We start from the raw sequence: 25,688 nt of genomic DNA on the forward strand, positions 1-25,688 counted from the left end.
TTGTGTGGTACATTAACTCAGGCCTTCTGCATAAATAATAATCAGTAGTATGCTGTAAAGCCAAACTATATTCCACTGCTCAATACATCTGTAATAAAATTGCTATGGTATGAGTAGAGCACATAAGGATGATTTGTATTCTGCCCTTTGATCTATTACATTGTTTGAATCTAGCAGTCTAAAAATTAGGCAGAGAAAGTTTTACAGCTTTCAGACTCATGTTTCTTACTTTGTACCATTTATAGCAATACAATAAGGTGTACCGTTTTATTATAGGCAGTCATATAAAATGTATACATTTAGCTTAATGTAATATAGTAGCTTAAATAATTGTGAAGAAAAAAATATATTTAGTATTTTATATGTGACACTTTACAAACACTAATAAAATGAGCCTTCCAGTACCCCTACACTTAACAGATGAGAAAGTTGAAATGTAGGGTCAAAATTTTCCAATGTATCCACTGATTTTGGATGTTTCAGTTTGTGATGCCTTGGGCCTGATTTTCAGAAGTGCTGGTTATCCAATGCCAAATGAAATCAATGGGAGCTGATTGTTTCCAATCTTCCATTTTGAGAAAGTTGCTGGGTGAGGTTGTAGTATGGATATGGGGCAGAAACTGCATTGGTGGCCTCCAGGCAATAGATGAGGATAAAATATCCATACTGATTCTTTTAGCCCTCTGAGCTGCTTTGTACCATGACCATGAGGTGGTTTTGACATGTGTGTGGTCCTGTGATAGGGTGTGTAGACCCCCACACTGTGAAAACCAAGAAGGAAGTTAATAGATGACCAATTATCCCTCCAGCTGCAATTAAGGGGCCAATTAATAACAGCTGCTGCTCAGACAGCAAAGGGCTGTGGCCTTGAGGCAGCTTGGCAGTAGCCAGCTGGGAAGACAATGCAGCAGGAGACTGAACTCCAGAGCAGAAATAGTGGAGCCCAGAGCCTCGTGAAAGATGTGTACAAGTGGCAGAAAGGTTGGAGTAGCGCAGGGAAGTGGTGGAAGATTATAAGGAGCAGCCCTTACCTGTCTAACATGGGGTCCCTGGGCTGGAACCCAGAGGAGAGGATGGGCCTGACCTGGCTTCCCCTCCCCCAGCAAGAGGGGAAATACAGGCCTCAACCTTAGAAGAGGCAGAGACTGAGGTGCCGAAGGCCTGGCTTAAAGGCCATTAGACATCACATTTTTCTGTTTCAACTTTTCTGTTATCTACGGAAGGGACTGAACTGAAAGGTGACCTGGCTGGAGGACCAGGCCATGGACACTGCAAACAGCTACAGCACGAAATGTCACCCCCTGTCCCAGGAGGGGGGGTGTGCACTGGCGGTAAGTTTACCCTGGACAGGTCCCTAACAAAGGTGGATTAAATAGCTTTTCTCTTTCCATTGTCAGACGTCCAGAAGGCACTTTGGGGCAACTTTTAATCTCTCCCCAAGGGTGCTGCTCTGTGAGGTGTCACCGGGTTCTGTCTTCTTCCGTATTAAACATGTATGGATAAGGCCTAGTGGTTAAAGCTCAGTCACAAGAAGATATTGGTAATGCTGCTAGATTGAGGGAAGCAACCTGAAGAACAGTCCCCTTGGTTGAAGGAGTGAAACTGCCATTTGTGATATGGTTCCCAATCTAGGCATCTCATTAGATCCTAAGCTGTTCTGGATGCCCAAATAACAGCTCTGATCCCTTTAGAAGTCCTTATAAAACACCCAAGACATGAGAATTTTAATATAAATCAAGTACTTCACAGCAAAGCGATCTTCAGTTGCATTATTACATTTCAGTACATTATTTGATACAACACGGAAAGGGAATGGATTACATCGATTGTTTTAGAAATGGATGTGTAAAGCACGCAGCTATTGCTTCTTTATTTTTTACAGAGTTTTATCATCACCATAACCAGAAAAAAGACAAACTGCTTGCAGCAATTTAGGATGCTCTGACATTACCATTGGCTAACAGGAGAGCAGATTGTGGAATAGTGGGTCCTTTAGCATGTGAATGCTGTTGTGCTCAGACTTTAATGAACCTTTAAAAAGAAATCACTTGTTTGTTTCCATGCAAGATGTGTATGTCAAATCGTGTTCCAGAAATGAGGCCATACAATTATATCTAAGATGTGGTTACACTTGTAACATCGTATTATTCATTTGTCCTTGGCAAAGTTTGAGAAGAAACCTTGACCAAACATTATAAAAGAAAAAAAAAATCTGGGGTTTTATCCCACAGACCAAGATTTCCATTTCTGCTATGAACCAGGGTGGATTTCACCATCCCTCTTCCATGAAGGCTTGGTATGTTCCCATCTTTTGTAAAGATCAGTGCCTTCAATAATTTTTTATTTTTAGAATCATGCTGTCCATGCATTGGCAATAATCCTAATGCAGACGTAATGTTGTCTAATGCAGTTGCCCCATAATGTTAATATTTTGTTTTATTCTGCTTGTGTAACATGTAGCCCTGGGTCTTATTGTACTGCATATTATTAGAAGTGTGCTCTTGAAAGCAGAATCACTTATTTCTTCACAGGCTTTCCTATGACACTCAGCACTATAGTATCAGAGAGCTTCACAAATATTCATTAATTTATATTCACAACACCATAGTGAACTGAAGGGAGTATTCTCATCATACCCATTTTACAGATTGGAAACTGAGGTGCAGAGATATTAAGGCCAAAAATATCCAGTAATTTTGGGTGTCCAATTTAAGATGCCTAGGGCCTGATTTTTCAGAGAACTTAGCTGTTTATACCACTTCATCTGTTGGGTGCACAGTTCCGTTTGATCTGAGTTGCAGTGTTGAGTGTACAGCACATCAGACATCAGGAGTCTCAGACAGGGCACCTGGAAAATGGGGAAGGGAATTGTGTGAATGTCATGAGCATCCTGTTCCCCGTTGACTCCTCACCACATGAAATGTATGATTTTTAAAATTCTGAGCAGGAGTCTAGTCCTCACAAAAATGAGAGAACAGCAGCTCTGGCATTCTGGGATATTTCACTAATGATGTGAGCTGCTAAGCAAAAAAAAAAAAAAAACCAGGCTCCAGAGATCCAGCAGCAGAGGTGATGAGGGCACTATTAGTCAGAGGGGATAACTCAGTCACTGTGGAAAGATGGGACAGAGAAGTCAGGAAGGGTAAGCAGCAGCACCAGAGGGTGTAGAGAGGACTAATTATTGCCTTTGATGAACTTGGTCTATAACCCCTATGTAATTTACAATACCTGCATAAAAATAACTCTTCCTGCACGAGGCCCGAATGAATTTAAGAATAGGTCATCGGTGAGGCTGGCTGTGCATTGTTTTGAAACTTGTCTTCAAGCCAGAGATGGATGCAGTTCACTTGACCAGTGACATTATCCCTTTGTAAGCAAGGTCTGAGTGGCACACCCCTGCTCAGCAGCTGAAAAGGGAGGCACTTTATTTGCGTGGGTTTTGTATTTTCATGAGTACAATTAAGTACTCCGCATATTGCATAAGCACACTAGGTGCTGAACATGATGGGAAATGGTCAGTATGTCTGCTATTGTGTTACAAATCACTTTTGTGTTAACTGCAGGGGTAATGAAATGTTGTCCTTCGAGTATATGAACAAATGGCAGCAGAGCCATGTTTAGCCTGTTCTGATGAAAAATTCACTCTCATCTAAACAGAGCCCAACAAGGGTGGCGGGTGGTTGCTCAGCATTGTAAGGGGAGCAGGAAGGGATTGAGATGTCTCCTGCTGAGATTGCACTAGCACTGGTAAAGGGCTGCCATCAGGCCTGGATTGACTATCTCCTCCCACTGTTAAAAGGTAGAATTAATGATTCCTTTTGGAGTCTTTTGTTTTGTTGAAAAGCAGGGACATGGCTCCTGGGTCAGCAGAAGGTTTTCCCAGGAATGAGAGCTGAGAGCTGGAACTCACCAAGAGCTGACATCACTAAAGGAAGTAGGAAACCTTGAGAGGCTGACAGGAGCCAGCAGAGGGGACCTGGCGAGGCCCAGAGGTGGCGGGAGCGGGGGGGCGAGGCCCAGCAGCAGAGAGGGCCAGTCAAGCCTGTGTCCGGGAGGAGCCAGCAGAAGGGGATTGGCTGAACCTCCCCCCCAACCAACAAGTGGCCACTGCAACTACGACAGTCAGTGGGGCAAGGGAAAGCGAGAAGGGAGAGGCAAAGGACAGGCCCCACATACTCTGGGATGGGGTGGATTCAGCTCATTGTGTTCATAAATTCTGTTTGCACTGTTTTCCCAAACCAGTGCTGTGTTACTTCCTTCCTTAAAAGGTTTGTTTTCTACACTCAGACTCTGTTCTTGCAAGAGGGGAAGCATTGCCTTTTGGGGAAACCCAGGGGATAGTCTGTGATTTCCCAGGTGACTGGGTGGGGGCTCGAGCTCTTTGGTGTTGTATCATTGACAGGAACCCCTAGATATAGAACCCGGCCCTTTGCTGCTGCCGGCTCTGTCTGGCAAAAGGTACACCTTTGTATAGTTTGTAATCAGTATGTAAAGTTTTGAGTGCTATGAGAACTTTGCAGGAATGTTGCTGCCCTTATAAAACACAGGAACGTTCTTGAGAAATGGTACAAAACATATCAGCTGGGAGAACCTCAAAGCGCTCACACATCTATGGCAAAGAAAAGTGGCGGTGCGATTGGTGGTTAAAGTAGCATGAAGCAAGAGGAAGAACTTTCCCTGCCACAGCTAAGGAGGGTTTCTGTGGGGAGAAGCGCTACTCCCTCAAGCCAGGGAAAGGAGAGGGAGCTCCGCTTCCACTCCACCTTACTGTAACCCTGGGTCTGATTGTGTATTATAGGAAGACACTTTATTGAAGAAAAGAGAAGAGGCAAGACAGACAAGGCGAAACAACATCTTCAACCAACATCATGGTGACGATGCAGGGACCTCACAAAACAGTATTTTTACATTCCCACGGAGTTAGGTCCTGGAGCATATGGACCATTGCATGTAAGTACCTGAGGCAAGTGCCCTCTACTGGGCTTACAAGGACAATGCTATGGGGCTGGCTGTTAGGTTAGTTACTGCAGGTTGCAGTCTCCAACTGCTGCAGGGAGATTTGGAAATGTCAGGACGGTAGGCAGGCTGCCAGGAAGCCCTCCCTGTGTGTTTTGCTGTGACAGTCTTCATGTGGCCCGTGCCAAATTTAATGTGCCTTCAGATCACATGGCGTCTAATTATAGACTATACAAATGTACTAATGCCCACAGCCAACGAGCTGCTGGTGTGAAGGTCACTGACTGTCAGCTTCTCTCCTGTCCTGTCCTTTGTATCTCATGGGGGGCAGAGCTCACTCCTAAGGACACCAATCTCAGGTTAGTTGTACCTTAGTTTTTCTCTTCTTTCTTCAATATGTCCCACTTGCCTTTCCAGGCTCAGCTATTATAACGCTATCAACTCTTTTCATGGGGGGAAAGGAGTCTTACCCGTGCCGCTGCCTTTCCTCAAAGGCCAGGAGTGCTGTGTCAGTGTGAGTGAGATTTTAAATGTCTCCTTCAAACACACCACAAACCCTTCAGCCCAAGGGCAGGTGTGTACATGCGTGTGTTTTTCTTTAAAACTGCTCCCTAAATGAAGGAATCCTCTTCCCAGTGAGTGAGCTGTGGCAGGGTTGAAACTACCTTTCCAAACCACAGCTCTCAGTACAATCTATTAGGGCATGAATAGATTTCTATAAGATGGGTCTGTGTCTGATCCAAGTTATGCTGGTGCAAAACAGGAGAACCATCACTGAAATGAATGACGCAAATCTGGTGTTTAAAGAAAATCGTAGTCAGGTCCTGTAAACTTATCCCAGACTTATAAATCTCCTGCAGTTTTTAAGGCTGCAATAGAGCAGTTGTGGGAGGCCTTTTTGGGGTTTTCATGTAAGGAGGTTAATACCCAGGAACTGCAAATATCAGAGTTATACTGAGAATGTAAACATAAAATAGGTAACTAAATCAGCCACATCAAATGGCTTGGTGTTAAGCAGATACGTTCGGAAGAGCTTTGTCCAAAGTTTCAGAAGAATTGGGCTGTATTTCCTTCAGCCATTTGAATCAGTGTTGTCTGGTTATCATGCTGTTGTATTGGAGGGTAAATTCCAAATCTGTAGTTGAATTTGGCTGAACACTAATATTTTTCTTTTTGTCGTGCGGAGCTGATTGTAGATAATATGTAGGCACCAAATGCGTTGTGTGCCAAATCTGTTAAGTTTTGCAGATTCCTTCTAGGTCAGTAGTTCCCTATCCCTGCAAGGGTGAAACATGAAGAGGCCTGTCAGTGCAGGATTTGTCTATAAGTAGACACTTAAGTAGTACTTATCTATAAGTAGTTGGGTTTTTTGGTTGGTTGGTTGGTTTGGTTTTTGTTTTATTAATTATTTTATTACCTGGAAAAGGAGAAGTGGGTCTTGTTCTGATTGGCTGAAGAAATTTATTTCCAGGATAAATAAGTAGGAAGTAGAAATTCTATTAGTTTGGAGATGGATTTAGTTGGAGAGATAGTATGGTCAAGATGTCTGACGCAAAGGGACGGGAGCCAGGAAATCCTGGATTCTAATCCCTGTTTTGCTACTATCTGTCTTTGTGACTTTAGCCTAGTATTTTAGCATCTGCCTCAGTGAGCCCCTATGTAAAATAGAAATAATGCTTACTGCAGGAGTGTTGTAAGAACTAATCAGTTAATGTTTGTATAGTGTTTTGAAAATGTAGAGCAGCGTGTAAGCATTAAGCAGAGGGTGGGCTCAAACTAAAAGACTGAGATGCCGATTTATATCTCAGGTGAGTTCTACTCCAAGAATTTAGTTCGTAAATCTTGGAAGTACATAATGTATTGTGCTGTTTATGGAATGAGTGTTACAGCTGCTAATAGTAACGTCTATTTTAATAAAAAGATTCACATTTGACTTTGCTTGTTGAGTGACCTCTGAAGAAGGATATTGTGAAAAATTTAAGCTTTAATACATGATTTATGTATAATTTAACAAAAAACAACTTTTGGAATCATGTATTCTGATAATCAAATACAGTCAGTCTATGACACATATATTGCTTTCCACATGGTTAAGCCACTTTTAAAAAATAGATTTACTTAATGATATTTCATATTGCCTGGTGTTGTGTGAGTATGAATGAATAGTCCAACATAATGCAGTTATCATTTAAGGATTCAGTAAGTTTTTAACTCTGAATTTTCAGGGTGGCGCATATGGGTTATGTGGTTAATTAATCTTAACAATTAACATTATTTTTCCATGTAATTGCATACAGTGTGCTAGTGTTATGAGAAGTAATAATTACAGTAACCACTTCTTTCGGTATTTTTTTCATTACTGAAAGCTTCAGGCATGCATTATGGACTAATGTCCTGTACAATTTAATTTAATTTAATTTCAGCCTGACTGAATTCTGTAAACCACTGGAGAAACAGAAGTGTATAATGGAAACACATCCATAGCCCACTCTTAGCAGCATTAAAGATCAGTGCTGAAGGACACAGACCCCTTAACTTCCCCTCACCCTGCTGAAGTGGAATGAAAAAGGGCCTGCGGAGGCGGCCTGGGGAGGGGGGCAGGCGGAGGACAATATTTCTCTAAAGCAATTCTCCAGTAAGAAGAAAAGGAACTGAAATTCTTCAAAGTCTATCTTTGTGCTTTGTGGTGCATTAACTAGAGTGCTTGCTGGTTGAGAGTGATTATTCTGGAGCTGGAGTGAGAAAGGTAAGGCTCGATGCATTTACTCACATGTCAGTCTGGTGTAGTTGTCCAAAGTCAGGCCACAATTCGGGGGAGGAGAGAGGAGTTGTAATGAAACGGTGTTCTTCCCTTTTTTTCATCCCCAGAGAATTCAGTGTTGCTAACTCTAGCAATTTTATCATGTCACACAATATTTGTTCTTTTTCTTAAAGTCTCAGCTCCTGGGGTCATGTAAATACATGAGAATCTCAGCTTTTATCTAACCCTAATGGCTGCAGAGCAAAGCTTAAAAACGTGACCCGCAAGGGCCCCCAAACCAGTAGGCAAATAAAAAATGAACCCAAAATGTGTTACTCTGAAAAAAATCGTGTGATTTTTATTTTTTTTAAGACCAATCTCATGATTTTGGGGCTGACTCATTATTTTTGATTGCTTGGGGTTGGCCAGCAATGCTCCGACACACTGTCAATGAAGGAGAGCATCCTCCCCATGTCTCTTATCCAGATACCTGGGTGTCAGGTTCAAGGGTGAAACTGGGGTGGAGCTTTTGGGACAGAGAACATAGAATGTTATGCTGTGATTAGGAATTTTGGCACTGCAGGTATGTGGAGTATGTTTCTAGTAGCATACCACCAACTATACTTCCCATTTGGAGCCTGACTCCTCCTACCCCCCACCCCCCATTATGTCTACCCAGCATGGAATTCCAGTGACACCTAGAAATCTTACTGTTTGCAGTTATTGGGATTTATCTTCCTTTCTGACAACTATCAAAGAAAGTAAAACAAAGCCAAGATACTTGCTTTTAAACAGGTTAAAACTGACCACATAAAAATGTCAGTGTAAGTTGGATGAACATGTGTGAGTGTAATATATGACGTGTACTATGTGCAGCCATGACGTCGATAGACTGGTGTTTGGAGGGGAATGATTTTTAAAGAAACAGCAGTGATCTATGGACTGTGCAGCTAGGACCCTTTGCCAGCTATGTTCTAACTTCTGTTACTGAGATTTTCTTTTCATGTATGCTATGTGGTGTGAGTATGGAACTCATTGCTTCACTTCACTGTTATGCCTCTCAGAAATTCAATCAGTGAGCAGGCTTCAATAAAAGGCAGCAACTTTTTAGTTATAAAAAGGTTGTTCCTTTGCACATACCAGTCTTTTGGTGTAAGATTTTGAGTAGTCTGACTATACTCCTGTTGGAAATAAAGTAACTATACTGGATTGTGGAATTAAAACAGGACAATCTATTGCAAGTTTTTGCTCAGTTGGTTTGCAATTTTGAATGTAGCTCAAGTCTGGCTGGTGCTGTGACCTGACAGAGCGCTTAGGCAAGTCATCAACTTTCAATTCTACAGGCATCACCTGATGTAAAGGCCTTGTACTTAGTCATTCTACAGTGTAATATTAAAGGAATATTTCAGGGTCTTCTTCTTGCCTGTAACATGGAGTGACCTTATGAATATAAAACTATATAGATATGAGCTGGATTAATCAAACCATTTGGTTTCACTAAGGCTTTTATATTATCTACAGGGCAACTGGACCAACATCAAGGGCACAGAGGAGTGTTCTGTCCCCAGGATTTGCTGGGATGGCTGGTCTAGTGCGATGCATCACCAGTTGCTCTGTGCCCTTGCTTCACAGTATAAATTCTAGGACACTGCAGCCAGCAACCGGACAACGTTCTTTTAGAACTTTCCAGATCTTATGGAATCAACAGACAGCAAAAGGTACAATATGTATTTGATATTACTGAATGTAAATGCTGTAGTTTTATTTTAAATGGATCATACTGTAGTGGAGGCTTATTTTCTGTTACAAAGGTCATCTGGAGGTCAATGTCAGGTATAACAGAAAAATCTCAACAAGCATTAAACTTTCAGAGTCAATGGCCATGTCCTCCACATGGTTAATTAGATCATTTCATTTCTTTGAGATTTTTGTAAAAGCAATTATTTGCATATGTAAAAATACACTATATTTCATTCGCTCAGGTGTTGAACTGGCCCTTAATTTGAAAAGAGGTTGCTCAATTTTTTAGTATTAATCGAAAGATACAGGGTCAGTCTCTGATCTCAGATACATTGATTTACACCAGTGGAAAAGGGAGAAGAATTTGATCTAAACTGAGGCAGAAGTTAAGATTAGGCTCAAGAGCTCATTGAGCTTCAGAACACTTTTGAAAATTGTGGAAATTCATCTATCTATTGCCAATAGTTAAGTGAACACTGTACAGAATAATATTTAGGTTAATTTTTGAACTCACTGGACTTCTAATGGCTTGCCCAGTAAAGATTGTCTTAATTATCGCTGGCCAGTTGCCAGGCACTGTTGTTGCTAAAAATGATTTAAAGGAGCCAGCAGGTAACATTTCTATTGCACAGGACTTTGTAAATGTGGTCTCAGAGTGAAAAAGACTCACTGTTGACTCAGAGCTAAATCCTGCTCCCAGTTATAAAACTCCACTGCTGTCAAAGCTGCAGGATCAAGGCCTGAACATAATTAAGAAACCCTTTATATAAATATCTGCAGCAGACAGTTGTGGGGTGGGGAGAGGGCATGGCAATGTGCATGTCTGTACAGTATTTGTACACCTCAGTTTGTACGTACTTTTATTCCACAGGCACTTTTGAATTCCTCAGGGGGCTGGAACAGTGGGAGGGCTGGTCTTTTGACAGGATGCTAGTTCCTGGATGGTTGAGACAATGTGACAGTTTTCATCACTAATGTTCTTCAGGCTCAGAGGAGGGAAAAGCCTGTTTAAAAAAAAAAAAAAAATCATACACACCAGTACTGAGAGATTCTGGTTTATTTGGCGTTACCCAAATACCAAAATATTTGGATTTATGCAGGTTCCTTCAAGAATCAAATTCACAGTCCTAATGATAAGATTAAAGAATGAATCTCCAGCATGTTCATTATAATAAAAGGCTTGATTAGAATGTACTGAACAGATAACAGAGAAAGGGAGAATCTTTTCTAGTGAGATCCTTACAACCATTTGGTTTAAACAACTGGTTTAACAGTTCTAACCATCTAGTAATTGAGGGCTATTGTTACACAGCAGCTTGCCTGCTACAAAGCAATGTATTTATTTTACCGTATATCAGGGAAAAATGACCAAATGCTGATCTATTTCCAGAAATGATGAGGCAACTCTCGATGCCTCAGTACTACCAAAAAGTGAACCATACGTGGAATACTGAAAAACTGAACTAATAGACACTTAACAGGACAGGGAGTATTAATTTTCTTCTTCTCTCTCAAGTATATTAGGGTTCTCATGGGAATTAGTAAGTCTTGGATCCTGTGTGATGGTGTGAGTTAATACAGGAGGTATTTGTGTGTTGCTTTACTAATGTGGCTGGGTCAGATCACCTCGTCCTATGAAAATACCTGACAGAAAAGGTAGAGGTGGAGGAAAAAATTTCCCCCAAATTATTCAGCTGGGGGCCCTGTTGGCATGGCTACATTTGACCCATGTTAACTGACTTCCTATCCCTGCCCACGCCCCACTATCAAGAGGGTTATTTAGAGTGGAGGGGATCTGAGGCTATGTTACTTCTTCAGACTAAGCTCTGTTGTGAATGGGGGATGAATCTTCTTCCTGTCAGCTCAACTCCCGGACCTATGTACACGCTACCTCCAGGCCGACTCTGGCCATATGAAGAACCATCCATGTAATCTCAACAGGGGGTGGATGGTGCCAGGGAGGTGTAGGAGATCCCTGACCTGTAGATATGTAATGTAGACAGCACAGGCACGTTAGAAGTACTATACAGAGGTAACCGGCACTATGTACCATTTTAGTTGTTTCCCTCTGATTCTTCTTGTCTGTTTTCTGTTGATTCATAGAAATGTAGGGCTGGAAGGAACCTGGAGAGGTCATCAAGTCCAGCCCCCTGTACGAGGCAGGACCAAGTAAACCTCAGGCCATCCCTGACAGGTGTTTGTCCAATCTGTACTTAAAAATTGCCAACAATGGGTATTCCACAACCTTCCTTGGAAGACTATTCCAGAGTATAACTACCATTCTAGTTAGTTTTAGTTTTAACTACCATTATAGTTAGATATAGTTTTCCTAATATCTAACCTAAATCACCCTTGCTGCAGATTAAGCCCAATACTGCTTGTTCTACCTTCAGTGGACATGGAGAACTGATCCCCATCCTCTTTGTAATAGCCCTTAACATATTTGAAGACTATTATCAGCCCCCTCTACATCCCCATATTCTTTTCTCAAAACTAAACATGCCAATTTTTTTTAACCTTTTCTCAAAGTCAAGTTTTCTGAACTTTTTACCATTTTAGTTGCTGTCCTGTGAATTCTCTCCAATTTATCCAAATATTTCCTAAATTGTGGTGCCCAGAATTGGAAACAGTACTCCAGAGGCAGCCTCATCAGTGCTGAGTAGAGCAGGACAGTTACCTCCAATGTCTTACATAACACTCCTGTTAATACACCCAAGAATAATGTTAGCTTAGTCCCCTACCCATAGGAGCCCTAAACCTAGGGCAGGGCCTCCTACCCATAGGAAGCCTAACCCTATCCCTTAGATGCCTAACCATAGGAATCTTAACCCTAGGGTGGGGACCTCTACCAATAGGAACCCTAACCCTAGTCCGAAGTCCCCTACCCATAGGAACCCTAACCCTAGCATGAGGATCCTTACCCATAGGAACCCTAACCATAGCCCCAATACCCAGATCCATAGGAACCCTAACCTAGGGCGGGGAATCCTACCCATAGGAACCCTAACCCTAGGGTGGGGACCCCTACCCTTAGGAAACATAGCGCCAAGTCCCCTACCCATAGGAACCCTAACCCTAGCTCTGAGTCCCCTACCCAGAGGAATTCTAGCCCTAGGTTGGGGACCCCTACCCATTGGATCCCTAACCCTAGCCCCAAGTCCCCTACCCATAGGAATCCTAACCCTACGGCGGGGACCCCAACCCTTCACAACCATAACACTAGCCCCAAGTCCCCTACGCATCGGAACCATAACCCTAGGTTGGGGACCCCTACCCATAGGAACCCTAAACCTAATGTGGGGTCCCCTAGCTATAGGAACCCTAACCGTAGGGTGGGTACCTCAACCTATATTAATTATATTAAGTATCTGGTCACTATTAACCTTTATAGTGAAGACTGAAGCAAAATAGGCATTAAAAACCTCAGCCATCTTGATGTCTCCTTTTCCGCTAAGTAAAGGATCTACACTTTCCTTTGTCTTTTGCTCCTAATGTATTTAAAGAACCTCTTTTTATTGCCTTTTATGTCCCTTACTAGGTGCAACTGTGCCTAAGGCTTTCTGATTTTGTCCCTATATGCTTGTGCTATTCTTTTTTTATTCTTCCTTAGAAATTCATCCAGTTTTTTGTCTGATTCCTTTTTGATTTTCAGGTCACTGATGAGTTCTTGAATAAGTCATATTGGCCTCTGACTATTCTTCTTATCTTTCCTTTCTTTCAGGATAGTTTGCAGTTATGCATTTAATTTTGTCTCCTTGGGAAACTGCCAGCTCCCCTTTACTCCTTTTCCCCTTAGATTTTCTTCCAATGGAACCTTACCTACCAGTACTCTGGTGTTTATTAAATTCTGCTCTTTTTGAAATCCATTGTCCTTATTCTGAGGCTGTCACTCCTTCCTTTCCTTAGAACTTATCCTTTCCTTAGAATCTGTCATTTCATGGTTACTTTCACCCAAATTGCCTTCCATCTTCAGATTCTCTACCAATTCCTCCCTGTTGGTCAGAATCAAGTCTAAAATGTCTGCCCCCCTGGTTATTTCCTCCACTTTCTGAAACAAAATGTTGTCCCAAATACATTTCAAGAGCTTATTGGAAATGTTGTGTTTTGCTGTATTGCTTTGCCAACAGATGTCTGGGTAGCTAAAGGCCTCCATTACGATTTTGTGTTTTGGATATTTCTATTTTGTTCTAAAAATGCCTCTTCCAGCTCCTCTTCCAGATTTGGTAGCAGAACCCTACCGTGACGTCAACACTATTTTTACCCCTTTTATCTTTGCCCAGAGACTTTTAACTTGTTGTAACTCCATTTATTTCCACAAAGCCTTTAATCTGTTGATTTAAATAGGAATTTGCAATAGGAGAAACTTTTAAAAACAAATAACATTCATTAGACGACCAAAACAGAACAAAAATCCCCATAACTGTCTTTGCCAGCAACTTTCAGGAATCATAGAAGAATAAAAGAACAAATGCATGCAGATGGCCAGCCAGCTTATACAGGAGAATGCTTCTTTCTTTTTCACTTGGATTTATTTTATTTAAACAAGGAACAAAAATGCCTGTGAGTTGAGCAGTAAAACCCACTCAACATTTCTCAGCAAAAACAGCTTCCTTGTAGGAAGTGAAGCAGGGTGTCAAAAAGACACTTTTTAGGACACAGTGTTTTTTCATGCAAGGTGAATATGTACTTTTTATTCTTCTGTGTACTGGATGCTAAAAAAATATCGTTGTCCTGGAATGTTGGTCTTGGTGTGAAATTCTCCAGATTCCCATTTCTCTTAGCCCAGATATGTGATCTGGAATCAGTCCGTTCATAAGCTAACACTTGGTCCTGTAGTGAAATCATTGTATCTGATTCCCCATTGGCCAGACCTTGTGCAGGCAGTGATACTTACGTATAGTGGATGTGAAACATTATCATTCTGATTTGGTAGCATTTTACATCCACTGCTTTGCACAGGTGTAAATGCTACATAAGGTGCAGGGTAGTGGAAAATCACAATCTAATTTCTTGGTACTATAGAGTTTCCCAATATTTAAGCCCCACTCACTGCCACCACTTCCTCCCCTTCAAAAAACTTTAACTATAGACACCTAAAAGATGAAATTAGAAGATCATTAGGCCAAAGTGGGACAGTTACCATTAGTCACATTTTCAGACTTCGATATGCCAAGCTTTTACCTCCGCAGAATACTTAAATTGATTATTTAGACCCATAATTAATTATTTGGGCATCTAAGTTTAGTCATATAGGCTTGAGAATGTGGTCCATAATTACTGCCACCAGAGACAGCTTGAACCAAAACCCAGGGAGCCAGAACCTGTTTTGTTAAAGAACTGCTTTGAAGTTAATGGATTTGCTCCAGATTTAGGCTGGCAAAAGAACAGAATTCAGCCCCAAATCTGAACAACCCAAACTCTAGAGCAGTTTGTCACTAAACTCCACTTCGTAAATTGGACCCATCTCTGCTCAATGCTTTACATTTCCAAAGCATCTCATCCTCAGAACACTCTTATCAGGTAAGTCACGTTATCCCTGTTTTACAGATGGGGAAATTAAAACACAGAAGTTAGTGTGTTTGTCAAGGCAATGCTATGAGTGGCAGGCTGAGATTAGAATTCAGACATTCCCTGCTCCTATTCCCATGTTTAAACTGCCATCTTGGACTGTCTTCTTGGCTGTAATAGGATCCAGTGAAGCAGGAGAAAAGTACCCCAAGCAGAGAAAGTATTCTTATAGTAACAATACATTTTAAATTGCTAATAGCGTCTAACACCCTTCACTGAGAATGTATGACAGTGATGTCTAGGAGAAGGGATAGGTTGTATTTAGAAATACAACAGAACAGTGTATTCAGAGAGCAAAGTAATCACATTTATCATGGTAGAATTCAACCAAAAGAAAAGGAAAATTTGTAAATTGTGATGTGTAAGCCGCTCTGCTGACTTCCAGCCCTGAATCTCATTCAGATGGTCTGTTATGCAATGAAATATACATGAGATTAATTGCCAGACTGACTTCAAAAGAAGACTTCATAAGGGTTATTGTAAAATTATGCTTAGATTGTTTACTGCTAACAACTGGCCACATTTAAAAGAAGTCACCTAAAGTTCTGCGAAAGAAAGATTTGCTTTCAGAGTCCGTCATACCTCCTTCACCTCAGGTCTGTGCCTGCAGATTCCAGGGCTCCAGAATACTTCCAGGGTTCGTGCTGCCAGCTACTGCACTTCAGAGAACTCATTGTTCAGAGGCTACCACTATTAGAGACACCAGAATAAGTGGACTAAAGATGTTGTGGGGCATGCAGAGGCACCCACGTCATATGAGGTGACTATGCAAGAAGGACACACGATCTGGAGGAATAGGAGGAGGCACTTACAAGCTAGCAGACAACATCCAGGCAGAGCCTAAGAGATCGTTTACATCCAGAGGTCAACCCCACAATGAGGGAGGAGATTTCATAGAGAAAGAGTTTGCTAGACCCAGAAAGAGTTCGCACCAAGCATGGTAATCTGTTGAGGAGTCCAAGCTATCTGGTAACCAGCTAACTCTGTGGTAAAGACAAGACTCCAACTCGGCTATGTGCCAGCAACCTCTGGCTGAAGGGACCACTGATGTGGGACCTACCCATCAATTATTTGATTTTAATGTTTATATTAAAGTGTTTGTAAAATAGGGATGATATATCACAGTCAGTGGAACTGGAATCAGGGGCCTATGGTCCCTGGAGGGATTGTAAATAAGGAAACATAAGTAAAACAGGTCTGTGAAGAGCTGGGCTGGAAGCTACGTAGCAACATGGATAAAGCAGCGCTCAGGATTTAATAAAATTCCACTTGTCCGAATTAACCTGCATTCAGCTTCTCTCTTTGCTAATGAAACAACAAGCAGCATCAATAGGGAAGCTGGTGTTACTGTGGAGTTCATGTTTGTTTTGTGAATAATTTCTGCTGGACTAGGTATCTTTGTGATATTCACTGTGCTTTATTTATCATTAGCAGCCTCTTTGCATACCACGGGCCTGATCTTGTCAGATGCAGTGCACTGCCAGCTTCCATTGAAGATAACACCTTGCAATATCAGGCCAAAGGTACGCCTGATAAATATGAGTTTTTATTGATTTATCAAATGAATAAATGGGGTTATTTTTCAGAATGGAAAAACTTGTCATCACCACGTTTCTGCCTCTAATACAATGCCAGCTGCAAGGAGAAAATCAGGCATCATTTCATATTCTGGCATGGCACCACGTTGTCTGAAATCTGTAATTTTCTGGGCCCATATCAAACTCCTAGGGCCAAAGAACCCTGAACTTCAAGGGGGCAGGATGAAACCAGCAAACAAAGACGGTGGCTTAATCCAGCTCTCTGCAATAAAAGGGGAATCAATGAAAGCAATTTAAGATAAGAATAAAGCCAACCGAATCCACAGATCTGTGCTCTAAATATGAATAATTACGCACGGAGCCAGTTTTGAAAAGAAGACTAAGGAGAGCTAGCAGATTGCAATGCTAGTAAGCAGCCTTGAGAGGAGAAAACCCAGCAACAGAATCCAGTGCCATCAGCTTGCAGAACATATTAACATTGATTCTGCTAGCTTGGAGATGCTGAACTGGACCCTCGTTAGCCTGTAAAGAGGCAGTGCATGAGTGCAACGAGATTAAAAAATAATAATTAAAATTGTACTATTGTGACTAAGGGAAGAAGTGTGGCAGTAGTCATATTGGAAAGGTCAAACAAACAAAAGGGAAGTGTGGCAGTGGCCATCTTGACAGAGGAGCCACAAAAAGAAGGAAGACAAGAAGATCTAGATGTCTGGGAAATGAAAGAAATCGTCAAATACAAAGTTCTGTTCCCCTCACAAAAAACAACGACAAGACCATGAACGAGTAACTCCGTCTTCAGCAAGCAAAGCATGGAGTCAGGTGGAGAAGCTCCAGTCACTAAGGCTGACGTGAAGGACCTGCTGTTAGAAATAAAAAAGGTGAATAAGATGATGAGGGAAGAGATCCAGGCTTGTGTTAAAAATATGGAAAATGAAATAAATGAGGTTAATGGGAAAATATCAGATGTGGAAAATGGATTAAATGGGCAATCAGACAGCACTAGGAATCTAGATGAAAGAATCCAAATAAGGGGGGGAGGGGGGGAGAATTAATGGTGGAGGACTTAGTGTTGAGAATTAATGGTGGAGGAAAATAGAGAATAAAAGAATAACATAAGGATTAAAGGTTTTTCCAGAGGCGACTGAAGGGAGAAATCTGCTGGACACATTGGATGATATTTTCCATGACACATTAAAGCTGGGCAATAAAGATCATATTCATACTGAGAGGGCTCACAGATCCCCACTTCCCCAGACCAAGAGAAGTGGTTGTCCATCTACAATACTATCAAGACAAGGATAAAATACTGTGGACAATGAGGTTGAGAGCAGAACCACTGGTGACTCTTACAAATTAATATAAATTTTCCCAGATCTGGCAACCTCAAACCTTAGAAAGTGAAGAGAGCTATACCAGATTACCACAATTCTCAGAACAATATATGATTCAAATGGGGGCTTCTCTTTAGACTGACCTTTAAATGAAAGGACAGATATATGTCTCAGATCCAAAGAAGGAAAACAAGTACTTCTGGACATGGGAACAGGCAAATCAGCTGAAGAACAATCTGAAGGAGATCAAAAGCATCAGTTCTACAGGTCACCAAGAAATCACTGAATTTCATTGAGATCAAAGAGAGCCATAACAGCTCAAAAAGATGCAACAAGATGAGGCAGACAAGGGAAAAGAAGAAACAAAGACATTACAATAAATAATGGATATTATATCCATGAAGTCATAATGATGAAGGGGTATTGTTAAATGGAAGCTGGGATGTATAGTTCCCAGGGTATTTTGACTATTAGGATATGGTATACTTAATAAGGATCACATTACAGTTAATTTAAAATTGTGATTTTATATTATAAATGAAATTAATGAAATAGCAGAAGACCAAGATCTCCCCTATTGAAGTAAGTTTCACTTTAGAGTTACCGCAATCATTTCAAAATTTGTATTAACTAGAGAATGGTCATCTGTGGTGGAAAGAATAAGTGAACACAGAGACTATATAATAATTTCATAATGCCCAATGATATAAAGATGTTTGATAAGATTAGATAAAGCTTAGTTCTTAAGAATAAAAAACAACAACAAACAAACCCACCTTCAGCAGGGTACTAACATGTGCGTGGAAGAAGTAAGGAGAGCGTGGGCTCGACAGTTAAAGGGGACGAGGCGACAATGGGGGAATGCGGAGGGAGGAAGGGAAACGGAATAAGGGACCAGAAACATGTTAAATGTTTTGTTTGAATAGAAAAGATTATACTAATACAAAAAAGTTAGGGCTCAGAATTTTGAAAAATGATGGTAAATCAGACTCGGGATCAAGGTACAACACTGTAAGTGTTTAAGAAAGGAAAAGCAATATGTGGAAGTTTTAAAATTACTGTGTGTGTATGATGGGAACTCTATCGAAAATGTCTTATTTAAAGAAGAGATGCAATTGTAATGGAGACCTGGCATCTGACTGGGGAGTCCCACTGCTTTTATCAAAGAGTGAGAGTAGACTTGGTACTTATGGATGAGGTTATTCATGGTAAGAGGATGAACAATTCCACAAAATGGAAAGGGGGTATTCTGCTCACTGAAAAAGGAGTTTCCTAGTATAATCCATTTACAAGAAACACTCTTGAAGGAAAATGATAAATATCTGAATACTTCTTGGATGCAGCTACCATATGTCTGTCCAGGACAGTCTAATAGAAGATTTGGCAATACTCTTTGCTGAACTTTTCCCTTTTATTGTTTCAACACCACTCATAGATATAGAGGGCAGAATATATTTTAATTAAGCGGTCCTTGAAAGGTAAACTTCTCACCTTAGATAATGTATATACTCCCAATCAAGGGCAAACTCTTAGATATATTAAACACAAATATTATGAAAAGGGCAATAAAGCCAAAAGGCTTTTAGTCAGAAAGTTAAAAAAGAAATACTATAAATCAGCCATCCCTCTGAGTGGGGGGGAAGAAGGGGGAAGAAGGAAGATTTAGTAACTAGCATCCAATAGATTTCTAAAACATTTGCTAACTTTTGCCATACTTTGTACATTTCCAAACCCAAATCCTGAACTTATAAATAGATATTTGAGAAGTGTGAAATTACCTCAGCTCTCAGAGGATGATGTGGGAGCACTAGATAGACAAATTGCTGCAAAGGAAATTGAAGTTGCAATTAAGAATTTAAAATCCAGTAAAACCCCAGGTCCCAATGGGTTTTCTCAGGAGTATTACAGAGCTCTAAAGCAAATGTTTGGTCCCTGTTTTAGCTGAATTGTTTAATACTATATTGTGGAGGAATGAAGTTCCAGATTCATGGGACGAGGCAAAAATTCTGGTCGTTCCTAAAGAAGGATGTGTATCATACACAATTTCTTTAATTAATGTGGATGCTAAAATTTATGCCAAGGTACTAGCAAACAGATTGAGTGTCATCTTGCTCAAATTCATTCATCCTGACCAATCTGGGTTAATTGCTGGAAGACATCTGATAATATCAGAAGAACTGTGAATTTGATCTATAATGTTAATTGTAACAATTTTTACTGTGCACTGCTTTCTTTGGACATGGAGAAAGCCTTCAGCTGACTGGATTGGTGCTACATCAGACAGATTTTAATAAGGTTTGGTTTTGGAAATCAGTTTTACAGTGACATATCGGCCCTTTATACTCTTCCCGCACGTCTGCTTTGGTTAAAGTCATCAGGCTCCTCCTTTTCATTTGTCTAAGGGGTACAAAACAGGGTTGTTTGCTTTGACAGTGAAGCCATTTGCACTAAATGTGAAAAACAATCTTTTGGTAAAAAGCATCAAAACACCATCTAGATTAGAATAAGCTTTGTATTTTGATAGATGTATATTGTTGTGTTTACAGGATCCAGAAGCCTCATAAAAACTTATAGAACACTTAATTTTGGAATTTGAGCAGGCATCAGGCTTCAAAATCAACTGCAATAAATTTGAAATTTTAGGAAATAATATTACCAAAAGGGTCAAAACAAACTTGTCAGCTACATACATTGAAATGGTTAAAGGAATCTTTAAAATATTTAGAAATAAATAGCGTGGAGAAACATAAAAACCTTTTAAAAGCCAATGACCATCCAGTGTGCAATAAAATAATAAAAGACTGTAAGCAATGGAACAAATATGAAATTCCTTGGCTAGGTAAGTAGCCTCTATAAAGATGAATGTCCTCTCAAAGTTGTTGCCTTTGTTTCAGTGCATCCCTGTTGGTATCTTGATATAACATTAAAAACACAGCAGGATGTGTTATTAAAATTCATATGGAAACATAAAAGACAAAGGGTGAATTCTAAAGTGCTGTATAAACCTACAACGTGAGGTGGACTAATTTACCATAGTTTCATTTATTATCATCATCATCAGTTAGGCAAAAAATAGACCAGCCAAACACCTGAATAAAGACTGGAGCCCAAATATAGCTATTCATAGTAATTGTTGGGCTAAAAAGAAATGTAGGTTACTAAAAAGAAAAAGAAAAAAATCACCCATTCATCCAGATGTCTTTAACAGCTCTGGATAATTTTTTTAAAATTCCTGTCACCATCCCTTAGCAACTTTCATTAATAATCTGGAATGTATCCCTAGGAAATATCAAACTGATTATTCATTTTGGAAAAGAGCTGAGATTACTCATTTGGACATTCGTTCATTCATCCTGACTTTGAAATCATACCAAAGAGATATGTAGTAATGTATATAATGTAAAGATCCAGTATTTTCAATATTTACAAGTCCAACTTTTTATTGTGAAATCTGGATCCAAGACGGCTCTATCAAGACCTTTAGCCACAACAGACAGTTGGGTTATACACTGAATTGTCCAGTATTTCTCAACTGCAAATCCCCCAGTATGTATTTCCAAACAATGCTTTTTGTAATTAAACTCTTCTTCAAGTTTACTTTACTTTGCTTATATTATCTTGTTGGGCAATCATTCTTTGGAACATAATAAAATAAATCTAAACTACTGTGCTTGTAAGGGTAAACTAAACAATATTTAATATGCCATTGTTGCCTTACGGTCATACTTGCGTAATTTGAATAAGTAAACTGAGAAAACACGAATGCATCCAGATCAAAAGAACATGGAAAGCATGTTGACCTGACTGAGTATTTGGACAGTATCTTGTATTCAGAAAGCTCTGAGTATTAAGAAAGCTAAATAAAACATAAATACTGAAAGACTTCATACTGAAGGAGGCATCTTAGCCAAGTGTATAACTTTGCTCATGTGAAGAGTCCCACACAGGTCAACAGGACTATTCATATTCATAAAGATAAGCACATCTGTAGACATCAGCGTTGGTTTGTGCGGTGCTCATCACATTGGGATCCTGATCCTGCATGGGTCCTTCTAGGAGCTAGTGTAGTAGAGCTCCGAATAACAGTGAGAAAGTAAAACCTTCTAAAATAGATGAAACATGCTGCCGATTATATTTACTTTGATACTTCTGTGTCCAGCCGTCTAAGAGGTTAGACCTGAGTTAGACTGACAGAGCTTTCCCATGCTTACTCTGCTTGTATAGGAATGGGTAATATATGTAAACTACTGTAAACTTTGTTTAATTTTCCCTGTTGAATATATACACCTCACATCTGCTCTTGCTGCCACTGAAGGCAATGGCAAAACTCCCAAAGATTTCAGTTGAGTCTATGACATTTAACTTGATGAATTGTTGGATATCCGGGTTGAGCTAGAGTGAAGAACTGCATAAACCACCCGTGCATTTGTTGTTGCCCTTCCCATAATCTGTTTGTCTTTCTGTCCTCTGACACTGAGCTTCTCAGGGAAGGGATTAGCCTCTCTTGGGTGTCTGAAAAGCAGTTAGCCCAGTGAAAGTGCTAATAAAGAATAAATGCTAATGGAGTTAAACCAAAAATTGCACTTCAGCATTTTACACATGAGGAAAAACTGATGGGGCCCCACATTTACCCATTGAACTATTCTGCTACACATCTGTGATTCTTGACGACTCTTTCCAGGGCCCAAGAAGCTATTGCAACAGTTCCTCTCCAAGAAAAGTAATAAATAGCATGCCAATCCACTGACTGCAATAGGGCGAGGATTTTACCCAATGTTTTTAAATGTCCACCTGTCTATTACTAATACATCTTTAAATTATGACAACTGAAAGAATGTTAATAACCTTTCCTCATTTATGCTATTTGTTTGCTTTTTACAGTTCAGTCTAGGTAATGAAATGGCTCTGTGTACTTTTGTTTCAAGTCATTTTCACTTTCTGATTGCCATGCATTAGCTCAAAGCTATTGAGTTTGGGTTCACAAGCCCTAGAAAAGAATCTTTAAATAATCAGTCTGGGGTTTTTTAATGGATTTTAAAGGAAATCATGAAAAATACTCCTTATTTCCAGTGAGCTTTGAAAAAACCATGTGTGTGTTTTTACAAAACCCAAATGTTGGTCCTAAACTAAGTTGACAGGGTCACTTTAAAATATGGGATGACATAAGGATATGGTTTAAAATGCTGCTAATTACATCCAGACTGAGTGGAGCTGTGGAAAATTTAAATTTTCTGGAGAAGCGTTTGATTTGAATGGCCCAAATGCTAGTTGCAAAGGACTGTAAGCCCTTTAAGCAGCTGAGAGAAGAATTTATATTGGACAGGAAGGACTTTTATATATGTTTAAAATGGAGCCCTGATCTAAATAAAGTTCTGTATGAAATAAAATAATAGAGCCTGTGTGATGTCTTTAGCAGAGAATGAATGGAAATATGGAAGAAAATGTCTACTAAAAAGCAAATGTTCAAGCTTACCAGTATATGGATTGCAGATCAAATACAGATGGAGGAAGAGAGCTTAGAAGAGATTTTAACAATGAAGGACTGGCAAAGGTGATTTTTCAGTAATTTACAGTTATCTGTCCTCTCCACCCTGATAGAAGAATTTTTTCTGTACAAAAATATACCCTAATAATAAGCTAAATACTCTCTTCACACACATCCTTGCAGAAGGGAATGTAGCCTCATAGCTAATCACACACAGATATTCTCATCCATGGTCTTGTGAATTTGTAAATATGCTTTGGGACAAAGACATTTCTAGTGTAAAGACATATTCTACACCTCATCACCATGGAATTAAAAGAAATTATTTGAACTTTCTTAATAGTACCTAAGAAATATGTAACTAGTAAGTGTGTAACTAATGCCTACAGTGTACATCCTGGTTAGTTACTGTAAAGGAGATTCTAAGCAAGGTGATTTTCTGCATGCAAGTGGAGCTGTACTTAGAAAGTTGGATACCTATAGAGAACCGTTATGCAGTACAATTAGCAAGTGAAAAATGAACCTCGTTCCCCCACCAGTCCTAACTTAATACTATGTGTATCTTATGAAACTACTGGGGAAGATTATGTAGCAGCCACAGTTCGAGCTGTATCTGAGCAAGGGCTGAACAGTGTACTATGGACAAATTCTCTTCTTCTGTCCCATTCTCAGTACTGGATATATTTTGACAATCAAAAGAAAGTTAAAACGAAGGAGGGATTTTAGGGATAGTATTGAATAGCTACATGAGCAGAGTACATCTGTAGTTCTGCAAAGCAGAACAGATTAGATTGTGGCAGTTGCATTTGCATTCATAAATCTCCAAAAGAAACTACCACTTCCAGGAAGACTAAGGGGATGTCTGGTATAGCCTGTCTTCTGCTAATGCATCTTCTAATGAAAGATGGCTAATTTACTGAAGGAAAAGTGCTTCTGATAGGATTTCTGTTCTTTATCTCCCAATAACTATTACGTCATCTGTTATAGTCAGTGCACTATGTAAAGCTGCCCTGATCTGAGTTTCCGTATATGCTGATATATGTAGCACAGTGTAACATGTCAATGAAAGAGCACACATGATGTGGCATAACACATTAAAATATACATTTTATCATTACATGGTCATTTTTAAGCTTATAGTATTTCATATTACAATTGGATATACTGGTGTATATTATATTTTTCAGTGGCTTTAGGACCTTGGTATGGGATATTAGACGTAGGTTCAGCCCCCTGGAAGAATTATATTTCCATTATATTTGTAAATGGGAGTTTGCCAACCCTAACCTATGATTTCCCTACTGAAGCAATCCTTATGTCCTGTTTAATAGATTATAGGTGGATCTATGTTTCTTCCCTAATTCTTTAGTCTGTGACATGGTTATTTGTCTCCATGAATAAAACTCTTATATAAATTCTGTTACCCCATGGGTAATAGACATGGGTAGTCATGACTAATGGTCAGAGTAGGCATCATGCCTACTGGTTAGGGCAGGAGCCAGTAGCCAGGAATTCGAACCCAGAATCAGAACCATATGCCAGACAAAAGATCAGAGCTGAAGTCAGAGGTCAGGAATTGGAACCGAGGGTCAGAACCAGGTTACCTGGAGTGTGGCAAAACAGAAGTGAGGCTGAAAGAAGGAAGGAATGGGACTAGAACAAGTCTTGGGAACAAGCAGGCACAGGAGCTATCACAGCCTTGAGCAAGTGCTTTGAGCAGCTGCTGAACTGCTGCTGGGCTTAAGAGCTGATCTGCTGATTCTTCCAGTCAGTCAGGCAGTGTAACCAATCAGATAGCCTGTGACAGGCCAGCTGTGCTCATTAGGTTGCCCAGAGCCTGGCTCAGCTGCAGGCCCTGATTCCTGACACATTCAATCGCTCCTCCCTAAAGCCTGCGATGGCTGAATAACTTCTCCCAGTTTCTGCCTACACACGTTTCCATACTAAGATCTACATGTACAAGCAACGAAATATTCACATGCAAAGAATCTTTGTTCAAATGTATTTTATGTGTAAGTATTCTTTCACCGTTGTGGATTCCACCAATTATGTGTGGCAGCGATAGTGCTGGCAATGTATTTATGCAGAGGCATGTGAGCCACTTTGTGCGTGTACAAGCGAACACCAATTTGAGGTGAAACTGAAAAATAAACCCAAAAATCAAATCATCTGATTCTAGAGTTCGCTAGAAGGCACTTTATTCTAATGCTAAATGATTACGATATTTCTCAAAGCATATCCCCCATTTAGTACAATACCACATTTCTGTTAGCTTATTTTCTGATCCACTGTCTCTACATATATTGTATATTTCATAGTAAAACCCTACC

The 25,688-nt window shown here is 40.1% G+C and overlaps 1 protein-coding gene across 1 annotated transcript in view; it reads left to right on the top strand.

Annotated features, from left to right (window-relative positions):
• Window positions 1–5,199: 5,199 nt before the first annotated feature.
• LOC137158150 (NAD(P) transhydrogenase, mitochondrial-like) overlaps window positions 5,200–25,688 on the top strand; it is a 68,532-nt gene continuing 48,043 nt past the window's right edge. The window contains exons 1-2 of the mRNA XM_067555776.1: window positions 5,200–5,315; window positions 9,218–9,414. Coding sequence (XP_067411877.1) covers window positions 9,276–9,414 — 139 coding nt within the window. The 5' untranslated portion in view covers window positions 5,200–5,315; window positions 9,218–9,275. The remainder of the gene's footprint in view (window positions 5,316–9,217; window positions 9,415–25,688) is intronic.

The sequence above is a fragment of the Emydura macquarii genome, unplaced genomic scaffold (genome assembly GCF_026122565.2).
Source record: "Emydura macquarii macquarii isolate MOO-44397 ecotype Brisbane River unplaced genomic scaffold, CSIRO-AGI_Emac_v2 contig_1644, whole genome shotgun sequence".
Classification (NCBI taxonomy): domain Eukaryota; kingdom Metazoa; phylum Chordata; order Testudines; family Chelidae; genus Emydura; species Emydura macquarii.